The following is a 16017-nucleotide window of genomic DNA, read 5'->3' as shown; positions in this document are numbered from 1 at the left end:
CCCAAAAACCTTACGATCAAAGAAGAAAAGCAGCGTATGAAGGAAAGTAGAATGACAGACAACCAACATATTTTATATATGCTTACCATTTAAGAAAAAAATTGGCATTACACAAATGAAATTTCAACATTCTCTGTTGAACCATCACATATTGGCTGATTTCTTGCAGTTACTGAGCAGATGCTGGTTAACTGCACTAATCAGTATAGTATCTTAATGCCAAATACAGGAAGTTTAATTTTCATTGTAAGCCTAGTAGGGCTATATTCTCTGCTTCAACCTCAGAAAAGATTTTAGATTCTTAGATTTTATCCCTTCCTCTTGCCAGCCAGTGTCACAAGGTCTACTGAAAAAAGTCTAACACTAAATAGCAAGTGTGTGGACTGGTCTCTAAGAGAGACAAAATCTGAGTTCATCTTGATCTTCTGTGGTAGAGAATTCCACAGGCATCCTTCACCTAAAATGACTCAGCTATGGCTCCAACATGTTTTGTAATTTCAAACAGACTGCTGAGGTTGGTCCCTGTTTCCTTTGCCTGGGTGGGTGTGAAGGAGTGGTATTGTATGGTTATGTAGCAAACCTCTAAACAAGTGACTGTGGCCTTTCCTGATTTGGGATTTTTGTGTCTTGTGGCTTCTCAAACCAATTGGAACGGGGATCAAGTAGGGAATAAAAGGTGTGAATTTGTTATCTTTTTACTTTATAGATAGTTCCTGTGGGATATCATATTCTTGGTTCTAGACAGATTCTGTCTGCTGGGATATGCTGTTACTAATATTGTAATTCCTGACATGGTATTTATCTACTGTAGCCAATTTCTTGTGTACTACCTTACCTTTTTGTTTGGCTAGCAGTTCTTGTTTTCAATGGTGAAGGGGACTTTTGGATAGGTCTATGGTAGTCCAATAAGTTGCCAAGCATGAAAGCTTCCTTCCCTGTTTAGACACCTTTCCTGTGACCTGTAAGTCAGACAGTCCCTTGTGCTGAAGGTGCTTTCTACCATCAGCCTAGCAGGGATAAACTATGATGTCAGTTTCAGGGCCAGATTACTAAAAAGAAACCAAACCAATCCATGGGTGTAGAAGATGGAAACACTCAGGCCTGGTCTACAGTACACGGTTATTTCAGAATTAGCTGAGTTACCTTGAAATAAAACTGATACCGTCCACATGACCAAACCAGTTTTCTCGATTTAAAGGGCTCTTTACTATGAATTCTGTACTCCACCTCGGCAAGTGGAGTAGCGCTAAAATCAAGATCGCAGTTCCAGGTTACAGGTACTGTGGACACAATTCGACGATATTGGCCTCCGGGAGCTATCCCAGAATGCTCCCTTGTGACCGCTCTGGACAACACTCTGAACTCCGATGCACTAGCCAGGTAGGCAGTAAAAGCCCCGGGAACTTTTGAATTTCCTGTTTGGTCACCATCAGCACAGTCCACCATCACAGGCGACCATGCAGAGTCCACTATCTCAAGAGACTACGCAGTCCCAGATTCGCAGATGAGTTCCAGCATGGTCCTAACAGGAGGTACTGGATCTCATTGCATGTTGGGGAGACGAATCTGTTATGGCAGAACTACGTTCCAAAAAAAGGAACACGAATACATACGCTAAAGTCTCCAGGGCCATGACGGAAAGACGCTACTCCAGGGACACAGAACAGCGTCGTACAAAAATCAAGGAGCTCAGGCAAGCGTACCAAAAAGCCAGGGAGGCGAACGGGCCCCATACATGCCACTTCTACCATGAGCTGCATGCAATTATGGGGGGTGACGACACCACTACCCCACCACTGTCCGTGGACACCTACAAGGGGGGAGTAGCACGGAGCGAGGAAGATGAATTTTTGGAGGACGAAGAGGAGGAGGAGGAGGAGGACAGTGCACAGGCAGCAAGTGGGGAAACTATTCTTAATGCTGGAGCCAATAGCCTCCCCCTACTCCCAAAGCATGCTCCTGGACCATGACCCTGGAGAAGGCACTTCTAGTGAGCGAGAGCTTGATCGGAGCCATGCGGTGGGGGTGGGGAGAAACCCAGCCGCGCTGGGCTGTTCACGTTTATTTTAAAGGGCTCATCCCTGCTCACAACTCTCACACTGTGCCCTGGCCAGTCATGAAACTGGCTTTCAAAGCTTCTCTGATGTGCAGCGTGCCCTGCTGCGCTCTTCTAATCGCCCTGTTGTCTGGCTGTGCGAAACTGGCGAGTTGCCTCAACCTCCCACAGATATTGTGGAGCACACAACAAGCAGCAATTACAATTCGAATACTGGTTGTGCTGAGATCTAACCGAGTCAGTAAACTGCACCAGCGCACTTTCAAATGTCCAAACGCACATTCTACCACCATTCTGCACTTGCTCAGCCTATAGTTGAACTGCTCCTTAGTACTGTCCAGGGTGCCTGTGTACGGCTTCATGAGCCATGGCATTAAGGGGTAGGCTTGGTCCCCGAGGATAACTATAGGCATTTCAACATCCCCAACAACAATTTTCTGGTCTGTGAAGTAAGTTCCTTTCTGCAGCTGTTCAAACAGACCAGAGTTCCTGAAGATGTGAGTATCAAGCATCTTTCCCAGCCATCCCATGTTGATATCGGTGAAACGTCCCTTGTGATCCACCAGTGCTTGCAGCACCATGGAAAAGTACCCCTTGTGGTTTATGTACTGGCTGCCCTGGTGTTCCGGGGCCAAGATAGGGATATGCGTTCTGTCTATCACCCCACCGCAGTTAGGGAATCCCAGCACACTGAAGCCATCCACAGTGGTCTGCACATTTCCCAAAGTCACTAGTTGATAGCAGCTGGTCAATGATTGTGTTGGCTACTTGCAGCACAGCAGCCCCCACAGCAGATTTCCCCACTCCACACTGTTTCCCGACTGACCGGTAGCTGTCGGGCGTTGCAAGCTTCCACAGGGCAATGGCCACTTGCTTCTCAACTGTGAGAGCTGCTCTCATTTTGGTGTCTTTGCACTTCGAGGCAGGGGACAGCAAGTCACAAAGTTCCATGAAAGTGGCCCTATGCATACGAAAGTTTCTCAGTCACTGGGAATCATCCCATACCTGCAACACGATGCGGTCCCACCAGTCTGTGCTTGTTTCCTGGGCCCAGAATCAGTGTTCCACAGCACGAACCTGGCCCAACAGCACCATGATCTCCCAATCGCCATATGCCATGCCGTCTGTGTCCATGTCCTCATCACTAAAGTAATCGTGCTGTTGTCGATTCCTCGCCGGGTTTTGCAGGTACTGCACATACTTCTGGATAATGTGCGAGGTATTTACAATGGTCAAAGCTGCAGTGGAGATCTGATCGGGCTCCATGGCTATGGCGCCTGCACGGGTAATCCTGAAAAAAGGGCTTGAAACATAGGAGAGCAGAGTGGCAGAGGAAGTTGTACTGTTTGGTTCACGGTAGCCGAACAAAGGCTGGAAATGTTTGTCTTCTGTGGCTTTCACGGAGGTGGGTGCCCAGGACAGACAACATGGAGAAGCTCGGAAGCGTGGCAATAGCAGGAGAGCAGAGTTGGTGGCGGAAGCTGTGCTGTTCGGTTCACGGTAGCCGAACAACGGCGGAAAATGGTTGTCTTCTGTGCCTTTCAGAGAGGTGGGAGCCCAGGACAGACAACATGGAGAAGCTCGGAAGCGTGGCAATAGCGGGAGAGCAGAGTGGGCGGCAGAAGCTGTGCTGCTCGGTTCATGATGGCCAAGCAGAGCTGAGTTGGAGAGGTGGATTCATAGTAGCAGGAGAGCAGTGGTGCACCATCTGCTGAAAGCAGTATGGTGTCTGCACGCCAAAAAGGCGCAGAACGATTGTCTGCCATAGCTTTCTGACAACACAGACCCAGAAACACCTGCGAGAATGTTTTTGCCCCATCATGCACTGGGAGCTTAACCCAGAATTCCAATGGGCGGCGGGGACTGCAGGAACTGTGGGATAGCTACCCACAGTGCACCACTCCAACATTCGATGGTAGCCTTGGTACTGCGGATGCAATGTGCCAATTCATGCACTTTAGTGGGGACACAGAAGACTGAATGTATAAAATAGCTTCTGAAAATTCAAATAGAATAATTTCGAAATAATTTTGTACTGTAGACATACCTTAAGCCTACAGGGCCCAGCATTAGCAGTGGCGAGAGGAACTATACATGCCCCTTCACGCTGGAGGAATTATACAGGGGAAAATGAAATTAACAGAAAATAGAAGACTGAGGATTTGACATTTACTTTACCCAGTGGTGGCCATTAACACATTCAAACACACTATCAAAGCAAAACACCAGTCAGTCACGTTTAAGAGTAAATACTTTTAACTGAAAGCAAAACTGTGTGTGGTCAGTGCAATTTCTAGTGAAGAAATGTTAACAACAACAAACGCCTACTAGTCAATTTAATCAGAGGTCAAGGACTGATTAATCTTCCCTCTCACCTCTGGGAACATGGGGTCCCTCCTACTAATGAATAAGGTCCTTCAGTGCTGTCATAAATATAAAGGGAAGGGTAAACCCCTTTAAAATCCCTCCTGGCCAGATGAAAAATGCTCTCACCTGTAAAGGGTTAAGAAGCTAGAATAATTTTGCTGGCATCTGACCAAAATGACCAATGAGGAGACAAGATACTTTCAAAAGCTGGCGGGAGGGAAAAACAAAGAGTCTGTCTGTGTGATGCTTTTGCCGGGGACAGAACAGGAATGGAGTCTTAGAACTTAGTAAGTAATCTAGCTAGATATGCGTTAGATTATGATTTCTTTAAATGGCCGAGAAATTAAGCTGCGCTGAATAGAATGGATATTCCTGTCTGTGTGTCTTTTTCTAACTTAAGGTTTTGCCTAGAGGGATTCTCTATGTTTTGAATCTAATTACCCTGTAAGGTATTTACCATCCTGATTTTACAGAGGTGATTCTTTTTATTGTTACTTCTTTTTTACTGTTACTTCTATTAAAATTCTTCTTTTCAAGAACTGAATGCTTTTTTTCATTGTTCTTAAGATCCAAGAGTTTGGGTCTGTGGTCACCTATGCAAATTGGTGAGGATTTTTATCAAACCTTCTCCAGGAAGTGGGGTGCAAGGGCTGGGAGGATTTTGGGGGGAAAGACATTTCCAAACAACGCTTTCCTAATAAAATAAACCCAGATAAACGTTTGGTGGTGGCAGTGGAAGTCCAAGGACAAAGGTAAAATAGTTTGTAGGGGAAGTTTTAACCTAAGCTGGTAAAAGTAAGTTTAGGAAGTTTTCATGCAGGTCCCCACATCTGTACCCTAGAGTTCAGAGTGGGAAAGGAACCTTGACAAGTGCCATAAGTGCCATGGGAAGAGGCGTTTGCAGTGCTGCTGCTCAAGCTAAACTTATTCTGTGGGTTAATATAAGCTTTCAAAGTTTCTAAGGCTGTCAATCCATTACCTTTCCTGAGCTCTACATTCATTCTATGAAAGAAAAATTAATCAAACCTTGTCTAGCTGTCCTTGTAGGAAAATTAGAATCCCCCTGATCTGTTCTAAAGGGATTTTCAAAGATCAGTTGAGCTATAATCTACAGTGTACACGATATAAAACAGCGTCCTAAATAGTGCAGAATAAAAGTTTATTGAACAGCTAATACAGCCATTTTGAAAGCATCTTGCATTAGAAAAAGGAGACACGCCGTTTGAGGCCTGGTCTACACTAAAAGGTTAGGCTGACCCAGCTATGTCACTCAGGGGTGTGAAAAATCCATATCCCTGAGCAATGTATTAAGCCAACCTAACCCTGGCGTAGACAGCGCTAAGTTGATGGAAGAATCCTTCCACCTCTGAGAGAGGTGCAATTACTTATGTTGACAGGAGAACTCCTCCCCACTGCTGTAAGTAGTGTCTACATTGAGGAATTACACTGACACAGCTGCAGAGATTGTACGGGGAGATGTCAGCAAACCAGTAAAGTGCCTGAAACCACTATAGTTTATTGCTAAAAGCAGCCAAGCTAGCAGGCCATAAAGTGTCCATGTAGCAAACTCAGCTTGACCAAGGAAGGAGGGGAGGGCGTTTTGGGTGCCACAGAAAGGGCAGCTTGACCCTGTGTCCTTCCTGATAAGAATTGTGTCAAAGTTGCTGATACATGCATTTTAGAAGAGCAGGATGTGCCCCAGGAATGTCTATTGGGTCCTCAAGGCTGCAAACTCTGGAAAAACATACACCTGGTTAATCGATAATCAGAAGGAACCTCTTGCTTGACCATTGAAACTGCTTGCTTAACAAGTTTTCTTTAAGGAACATGTCATTCTATTACTAATGTATAAATAAGGGGGGAAAGTTTGAGGTAGTGGGACTCTTCAGGACTGGACTCCCCTCTGGATGCATCTTGTGTTCCCCACCGGCAGACGGGCTGCCACTGTGCCACTCGAGAGCCACACTCAGCTTCGGTAATTATCGAGGGTGGGGGGTGTTTTACTAACCTTTTGCGCACGTGTGTAAGTGCTTGAGACTAAGTAAAGTTTAGCTTGCAGTGAAAGCACTCTTGTGTTGTCCTGTTTCTGCCAGCCATCTATCGGTTGGACGGCCGTGTCTCCCCTGATTTATTTCCTGCTGCCACCTTGCACAGAGTAAAAGTTACCAAGAGCTTTCGGTTGAGAGAACCCCGGGTAACAAGATGTAGCTGTGCCACTGTAGCATTTCAAGGGTAGAAAAGCCATGAGTATGATCACTTTCTCAAAACTATAGATGAAATCCTACTAATTCTTGAAAAAAGAAAAGGAGTACTTGTGTCACCTTAGAGAGTAACAAATTTATTTGAGCATAAGCTTTCGTGGGCTACAACTCACCACAGTCTCTAAGGTGCCACAAGTATTCCTTTTCTTTTTGTGAATAGAGACTAACACGGCTGCTACTCTGAAACCTACTAATTCTTGAGTTTCCATTTTTCTAACTGGTAGAAAGCTTATCAAGCATCTTCAACAAGGATTTTATAACACTGCACATTAAGAAAAAAGGGGTATCTATACAAAGTTCTCAGCTTAGATGACAGGCAGCTATAGAGTGCTAATGCTTGATGAAAATGCTGCAGTGACAGCACTTAAACAGTCTTGAACTTGACATGATCTAATTCAGTGTTTCTCAACCAGGGGTATGTGTACCCCTGGGGGTACTCAGAGATCTTCCAGGGGGTACATCAACTCATCTAGATAGTGTTTCTCAACCTGGGGGTTGCAGCCCCAAGTGGGGTCATGGGACAGGTTTGGGGGGGTCGCAAGTGCAGGGCCAGCATTAGGGGATGGCAAGTAGGGCAAATGTCTGAGGTTCCACACCACAGGGGCCCAGCAAAGCTACATTACATGATTCAGCTCCGCTGCCTGGGGCTCAGGCTTTAGACAAGGCTCACAAGTGAAAAATAAGCTGAAGTATCACACTGAAATGTAAGTACAATATTTACTTCCCAATCAATTTATTGTATGATTATATGGTAAAAATGAAAGTAAACAATTTTCCAGTAATACCGTGCTGTGATACTTTTGTATTTTTATGTCTGATTTTGTAAGTAAGTAGTTTTTAAGTGAGATGGAACTTGGGGTACATAAGACAAATCTGACTCCTGAAAGGGGTACAGTAGTCTGGAAAGGTTGAGAACCACTGATCTAATGTAGACAGAGGGGGAAAAACATTTCTTTTAATTCTTCAGCAACAGTCTGCAGCAATAAACTAACTTTCTACTAAAGAAAGATCTCCAGGAATGAAAGGAAAGGCTTTAAAAGCCATCTTTATGATATTGTACACATAAAAGCATTTATGAGAAAAGGAATGACCTAAGAATTTCCAGAGACATCAAAATAGCTGAAAAACATAAATGAATGACAACTAGTACTCATGGGGAGATTCATATGGCCCCCTGTGCAGAAAAGCAAAAAAGAGCTGCCTGGGGACACGTGCATCTTCCCCAGCAGTGCATCTGTTCCAGCATGCCTGGAGCAGCCTCAGAGACGAGGGAGGTGAGCTGGGCATCTGGGAGGATTCTGTGGGACTCCACGCCTGCAGCAGAATACACCCCCACACATTTCCTGCTTTTCCCTGCAGAAAACAGCAGGGAAGCTGGGGGGGGAGGGGCGGGGGGAGGAGAGGAGCCATGTGTGAAAATTTGGGGGGGGGGGATTACCCCCCAAACAGAGGCAAGGCATGGGGGGGGGTACACGGGGTTACATGCCACTACCCCCCCTCCTGCAAAGGCAGAGCTGCCTAGCTGGAAGGCTGACTCTGCAGCTGTAAGCAGCCTCCTGGGTCCTATTGCCAGTTGTGCTCCACTTCTCTGTTCTGGGAGCCTTCCTATTTTCTGTGGAACAGTGAGTGCTCGCAGTGGGACTGGGTAAGGGGGTGGGGTAAATGGGGAAAGGGTAGGTGAGGGGGTTGGAGGGGGGAAAAAAAGGGGGGTAGAATAGGGCAGGGGGAGGGGAATGTGGGGGAGGGGATGGAGAAGAAAAAGGAGATGGGGAATCGCAGGGGAAGTGGGATCCTGGCATGCGGCATCCCCTCGGCAGCAACTGGGGTTCCCCCAATAAGCAGGCGCATCAAACCCTCACCCTGACAAGCCCTACCCCCTACACCTGGACCCATCCAACAAGCCCCCCACACCCAGACCCCCACCCAACTGAGCCCCAACCAGCTGCACCTGCACCCCCACCCCATCAAGCCCCACTCCCCCAGCACCCGGATCCCCCCCGCCAAGCCCCATCTCCCCACACCCAGACCCCCCCCACCCCACTGAACCCAACCACCATCACCCGGATCCCCTGCAGAGTCCCACTGCCCCTGCACCCGGAACCCCCCAAAGAGCCCCTGTGCATCCAGATCTCCCCTGAGCTGCTCACACCCAGATTGCCCCACACAGAAACCTCTCACTCCACATATGGATCCCGCCACATTAAGACCCTCCACACTTGGATCCTGCTGGGCTGAGCCTGCCTACCCACACCTGGTGCGCCTGGCACAGAGGGGCAGAGCCCTGGGGTGTTTCTGGGGCAGGCCCAGCCCTTGCACTTGTCCGGTGCAGGCTCACTGCCGAGTCCCTGTACTGGGGGTGGGGGGCTTTAGGGTGATCTCCCACCTCAATGCAGCCCGTGGCCTGTGTTCCCCACTGCCATGCTGGAGCCACATTTATTTATTGACAAATAAAATTTGCAGAATTTTACAATATTGTGTGCATAATTTTTTTTGGTGCATAATTCCCTCAGGAGTAAAATATAGAAGGAAAGACCATAAATGTAATGCACTGTAAAAAAAAATAAAGTAAAACAATTTTATCAAATGAAATATTTTTCCTGTGAATGTTACAGATGTAATATCTTTCTAATACCTGCCAAAACTCTTAAATGCTGACAGCCAGAGTCCCGCTGCCCAGTGCTGACAGCGATTTCGAAATTAAATTAAGCCACACTCATGATCTCGGGATAGAACTCTCAAATGTTTGAGAGACACTGAGGAGCTCTATCGTGAGATCACGAGTGAGGCTTAATAATGAGTACGGATCATGAGCGAGGATAATAATCCATAATTGCTTCCAATGGCAGTGATTCTACTTTTATTACATATATCATAGCTAGGACCTTCAGGTTGCTGCAAATGCTAATTTTCATTCATGTAAAGGATACCTTCAAATCTATCTGAAGAATAATATATTACCATAACTCCTTTCAATTTATTGAGCTCTTTCTATCTAGGGGATATTATACACAAACATCTCGGGTAAGCTGAAGCAAGTTATGTTAAAATTTTATGGATCATTCAAAGGATCATGTATGTGTATAACAAACATTTGCCTTTTTATTTATTGTAAAATTGGGCATTAAAGATTATCATATAAAAATAAAGTAACAGTCAGTCACTCTTGCTTTTCTTACTTACCTTTTCCGTCCCTCTTTCCTTTCCTTCTATATTGGGTACCACTGCTTCCATCTTTTTAAAGTATGTTTTCCCTTAGTCTAATTTCTTCTCCTTTCACTTCTCTTTACCTCTGCATTCTTCCTAATTTTTTCATACTTTTTCATACTTAAAATATTGCTTCTGGCTTCTGAGCCATTAGGGTATATTCGTGTCACCTTTTCAGGGTTTTCTCTGCAAATATGAAGTCTAAAACTTACTTTAAACAAACAAACACACACTCCCCTCCCCCGAAACTCTCACAAAAATCACTTCACTATAGCAGCTGAGTTGTGAAGAAAAATGACAATATGTGCAATAAAAATCACAATTCAGCAACACTCTACCTTCCCTTCCTATTCTTCCTTATCCCTACATTCTCTCCCTCCCATACGTCCTATACTCTCACACAACCTGAAGCATGTACACAGAGCCACATATGCAGACAATCCTAACATTCATATCTAGAGCTTTACCAAATTCACGGATATGAAAAATGTGTCACGGACCATGAAATCTGGTCTCCCGCCATGAATTCTGGTCTTTTGTGTACTTTTACCCTGTACTATACAGTTTTCATGGGGGAGACCAGGGTTTCTCAAATAGGGGGTCCTGATCCAAAAATGGAGTTGCAGGTTGGGGGGGGGGGGTCACAAGTCTATTTTAGGGGGGTTGCAGTATTGCCACCCTTACTTCTGCTCTGCCTACAGAGCTGGGCAGCTGGAGAGTGGCGGCTGCTGACTGAGGGTCATAAACAATACTTGTTATTGCACTCCTAATTTGTATACTCAAATACTGCATGTGTACATTATCTGTATGCATAAATGTCCAATTAGATACCTAACTAACCATATGTGCTTGAAAATACCTGGATTTTCACTCACATTTAAGGTAGCTGCAAAAAGAACAGGAGTACTTGTGGCACCTTAGAGACTAACAAATTTATTAGAGCATAAGCTTTCGTGAGCTACAGCCCACTTCATCGGATGCATAGAATGGAACATATAATAAGATATATATATATATATATATATATATATATATATATATATGTATACACACACATTCAGATAAGTTAATTGATCTTTAAATATTCATGGTAAATAGGCCTAATGGCCTGTGATGGGATGTTAGATGGGGTGGGATCTGAGTTACTACAGAAAATTCTTTCCTGGGTACCTAGCTGGTGAATCTTACCCATATGCTCAGGGTTTAGCTGATCGCCATATTTGGGGTCAGGAAGGAATTTTCCTTCAGGGCAGATTGGAAGAGGCCCTGGAGGTTTTTCGCCTTCCTCTGTAGCATGGGGCATGGGTCACTTGCTGGAGGATTCTCTGCTCCTTGAAGTCTTTAAACCACGATTTGAGGACTTCAATAGCTCAGACATAGGTGAGAGGTTTTTCGCAGGAGTGGGTGGGTGAGATTCTGTGGCCTGCGTTGTGCAGGAGGTCAGACTAGATGATCATAATGGTCACTTCTGACTTTAGTATCTATGAATCTAAGTTACCATACAAACTGTGAAAGGCTAATTAGTTAAGATGAACTATTATAAGCAGGAGAAAAAAACTTCTGTAGTGATAATCAAGATGGCCCATTTAGACAGTTGACAAGAAGGTGTGAGTATACTTAACTTAAGGAAATATATTCAATATGTGTAATGACCCAGCCACTCCCAGTCACCTTCAGCCCCCATCTAAAACCTCTCCAGTGCATCATCAAAGATTTACAACCTATCCTGAAAAATGATCCCTCACTCTCACACATCTTCGGAGACAGACCAGTCCTCGCTTACAGCCAGCCCCACAACCTGAAGCAAATACTCACCAGCAACCACACACCACACAACAAAAACACTAACCCAGGAACCTATCCTTGCAACAAAGCCTGATGCCAAGTCTGTCTACATATTTATTCAAGTGACACCGTCATAGGCCCTAATCACATTAGCCACGCCATCAGGGGCTTATTCACCTGCACATCTACCAATGTGATATATGCCATCATGTGCCAGCAATGCCCCTCTGCCATGTACATTGGCCAAACCAGACAGACAGTCTCTACACAAGAGAATAAATGGACACAAATCTGACATCAAGAATCATAACATTCAAAAACCAGTAGGAGAACACTTCAACCTCTGTGGCCACTCAGTAAAAGATCTAAGGGTGGCAATTTTGCAACAGAAAAGCTTCAAAACCAGACTCCAAGGAGAAACTGCTGAGCTTGAATTAATATGCAAACTAGATACCATTAACTTGGGTTTGAATAGAGACTGGGAGTGGCTGGGTCATTACACGTATTGAATCTATTTCCTTAAGTTAAGTATCCTCACACCTTCTTGTCAACTGTCTAAATGAGACATCTTGATTATCACTACAGAAGTTTTTTTCTCCTGCTGATAATAGCTCATCTTAACTAATTAGCCTCTCATAGTTTGTATGGTAACGTCTAACTTATCTGTGTGTGTGTGTGCGCGCGCATAAATATATATATTCCATTCTATGCATCCGATGAAGTGAGCTGTAGCTCATGAAAGCTTACGCTCCAATAAATTTGTCTCTAAGGTGCCACAAGTACTCCTGTTCTTTTTGTGGATACAGATTAACATGGCTGCTACTCTGAAACCTGTCATTTAAGGTAGCTGTACACATTAATAGCAGCATCATATTTTTAGGACCTGATTTGGGGGGCGGGGGGAGAAAAAGAGTGGTTTTCTACTCGTCCATTGATTTATCATTCATATCTTCAGTTCCTTCTTTTTGTATCCTTTATGTGCTTTTATTACTCTAGATAAACTCAGCTATTTTTCCTAAGTCCCCAAACTCGCTTTCATACCTTTACATCAGACCTTTAAAGAAATCTGAGGACAGCTTTGAATGTTATGTAACTACCAGATGAGGAGAGAGCCTTTATAAGGAGATGACCAAAGGATGCTAAATATTGCTGATATTCAGATCACAAATATTCTGAACATTTATTTATCTTATTCCAATTACTTTATTTATATTTTGTGAGCATTAAATAAATACCCAGGAACTAAAAACAAATCTGATTATATAGTAGTAAATAATTATGGTTACCTGGAATAGCTTCATGTGCTGTCAAAACCACACTTATAATAGGATTTTTAGCTCCTGAAATCTGATCGCCTTCCTTTGCGGATAGAGTCTTCTCAGTTTTCTGTATCCGTGGCCTCTTCGGAGTTTTTTCTCGCTCATCTTCCTTCCTGTCAAGGTCAACGTCAGAATCATTACCTAAAGAGCAAACATCAAAAAGAACATAACTATGTACAAGTGAAATGTTGTTATATATTTACACCCTGGAAAGAATGGGGAGATACTTAATGCCTTTGTAGAAGAAAAAAAAAATTGTAAAAATGGGGCAACCTTGCATCAGTCCTCAAGACAATCTTCCCCCCTCCCCAATGCATGAGCCAATTGTAATGCAAAAAAAAAAAAAAACAGGCAGCATAAAAATATACGTAGAGTGGCATAAGGAATATATGTATTAGGGAAAGTAGATTTAAAAATAAGAGGTGGATTTTCAAAAGCACATGAGTGATTTAGGAGCACAAGTCCCTCTTGGAATCATGTGTATTCTTAAATCACACAGGCACTTTTGAAAATCCCACCAAAAGGTTTGTGCAACTTGATGTGTTTTTTTCATTGGTGCTGAAGACCATTTCTCCCTTTCTGTGCATAACTATCTTGATGACCTTTGCTTAATTTCTCTAGGGCTTGATCCATAATCCATCAAAGTCAAGCCCTTATTGGCCATGATATTAACTGTTCATTCAGCAGCCAGTATAAAAAAGTCCTCCTCCACTGCTAACTTGTTTGCTTTAGAAAATACATTGAAAGAAGAGAAGAGCTTTATTGGTTACCAGGGAATATGGGTTCTTCAGGTATTATTTATATTGGACCCAGAACAGTCAAACGTTTATGTCATAAATATACAGCTAAGGGTAGCATAAAATCCCTCCTTACCTGTAAAGGGTTTTAGAAGCTCAGATAACCTGGTTGGCACCTGACCAGAAGGACCAATGGGGAAAGAAGACACTTTCAAATCTGGGGGAAGGGGGGAGGCTTTGTTTGGTGCTCTGTGTGTGTTCTCCCCGGAGACAAAGGGAGAGACCAAGCAAGCAATCCAGCTCCCACTGAAATGATACATCTAATATTACAGAGATAGTAAGTACAGCAAGGAAATGCGTTAGAGTATCTTTTGTTTTAACTTGTGAATTTTCCCTGTTCTAAGAGGGAGGTTTATCCCTGTTTTTGTACCTTTAAAGTTTTGCCTGGAGGGAAAATCCTCTGTGTTTTGAATCTTTTTGTTACCCTGTAAAGTTATCTTCCATCCTGATTTTACAAAGGTGATTCTTTTATCTTTTTTTAAATAAATTCTTCTTTTAATAACCTGATGGATCTTCAGAACAATGAAAAATCAAAATGTGTTCACCTGTACCAATTGGTGAGGATATTATTCGCAAGCCTTCCCCAGGAAAGGGGATATAGGGCTTGGGGGAATATTTTGGGGGAATAGGATTCCAAGTGGTCCTTTCCCTGATTCTTTGTCTAAATCACTTGGTGGTGGCAGCATACTGTTCAAGGACAAGGTGGAATTTGTGCCTTGGGAAAGTTTTTAACCTAAGCTGGTAAAAATAAGCTTAGGGGGTCTTGCATCCGTACCCCAGAGTTCAGAGTGGGGAAGGAACCCTGACAGTTTACTTCACTGCATTCATTTTATGAAAAGATTTTATTTTAAAAATGCATAAAGAAACCTAAACCACACCTCAAGACGTAAGATTACACAAGAATACTCATGCTTCTCTGGCAATTTAGGGTACTTTACTTATCAAAAGGCATTTAAAGAAGTGGATAGCCACACACAAAAAGGTAAGTGACCCAAACAATTATTATTATTATTGAAAGCAAAGTAAACATTTAAAGGGACATCAAGTTAAAATTCAGGCTTCTCTGTGGAATCTTTATTATTAATTATTATTATTATTTGTATTTCAGTAGCACTCAGGAGCCCTAGCCCTGGACCAGGACCCCACGATGATAGGTGCTACACACACACGCAGCACAAACTATGGTTACAAATAACAACTAAGATTATGATAACTGAAAGGTAAGTCTTCATTTTAAAATTTACTTTGTGCTAGGGCTGTTGATTAATTGCAGTTAACTCATGCGATTAATTAAAAAAATTAATCGCAATTAATTGCACTGTTAAACAATAGAATACCAATTTAAATTTATTAAATGTATATGGATATATCTTTCTACATTTTCAGATATATTGATTTCTATTACAACACAGTATACAAAGTGTACAGTGCTCATTTCAGATTATTTTTTTATTCCAAATATTTGCACTGTAAAATGATAAAAAAAGAAATAGTATTTTTCAATTCACCTCCTACAAGTACTGTAGTGTAATCTCTATATAGTGAAAGTGTTACTTACAAATGTAGATTTTTTTTTGTTACAAAACTGCACTCAAAAACAAAACAATGTAAAACTTGAAAAAGCCTACAAGTCCACTCAGTCCTACTTCTTGTTCAGCCAATTGCTTAAGACAAACAAGTTTGTTTACATTTATGGGAGATAATGCTGCCTGCTTCTTATTTCAATGTCACCTGAAAGTAAGAACAGGCATTCTCATGGCACTTTTGTAGCCGGCGTTGCAAGGTATGTACCTGCCAGATATACTAAACATTTGTATGCCCCTTCATGCTTTGGCCACCTTTCCAGGGGACATGCTTCCATGCTGATGATGCTTGTTAAAAAAATGTGTTAATTAAATTTGTGACTGAACTCCTCGGGGCAGAATTGTATATCTCCTGTTCTGTTTTACTGGCATTTTGACATATATTTCATGTTATAGCAAACTCAGATGATGATCCAGCACATGTTCATTTTAAGAACACTTTCACAGCAGATTTGACAAAACGCAAAGAAGGTACCAATGTAAGATTTCTAAAAATAGCTACAGCACTCAACCCAAGGTTTAAGAATCTGAAGTGCTGTCCAAACCTGACAGGGACAAGGTGTGGAGCATGCTTTCAGAAGTCTTAAGAGAGCAGCATTCTTCCACTAGAGAACCCGAACGAAAAGAAAATCAACTGCCGGCATC

The 16017-nt window shown here is 43.1% G+C and overlaps 1 protein-coding gene across 5 annotated transcripts in view; it reads right to left on the bottom strand.

The window, feature by feature from the left end:
* Positions 1-16017, bottom strand: part of ZFAT (zinc finger and AT-hook domain containing) — a 135073-nt gene that overhangs the window by 80871 nt on the left and 38185 nt on the right. For all 5 annotated transcript variants that reach the window (XM_043539057.1, XM_007067180.4, XM_043539055.1 and 2 more), the window contains exon 4: positions 12960-13133. In XM_043539057.1, coding sequence (XP_043394992.1) covers positions 12960-13133 — 174 coding nt within the window. The remainder of the gene's footprint in view (positions 1-12959; positions 13134-16017) is intronic.

The sequence above is a fragment of the Chelonia mydas genome, chromosome 2 (genome assembly GCF_015237465.2).
Source record: "Chelonia mydas isolate rCheMyd1 chromosome 2, rCheMyd1.pri.v2, whole genome shotgun sequence".
NCBI lineage: Eukaryota > Metazoa > Chordata > Testudines > Cheloniidae > Chelonia > Chelonia mydas.
This window is presented reverse-complemented; position numbering and strand designations above follow the sequence as displayed.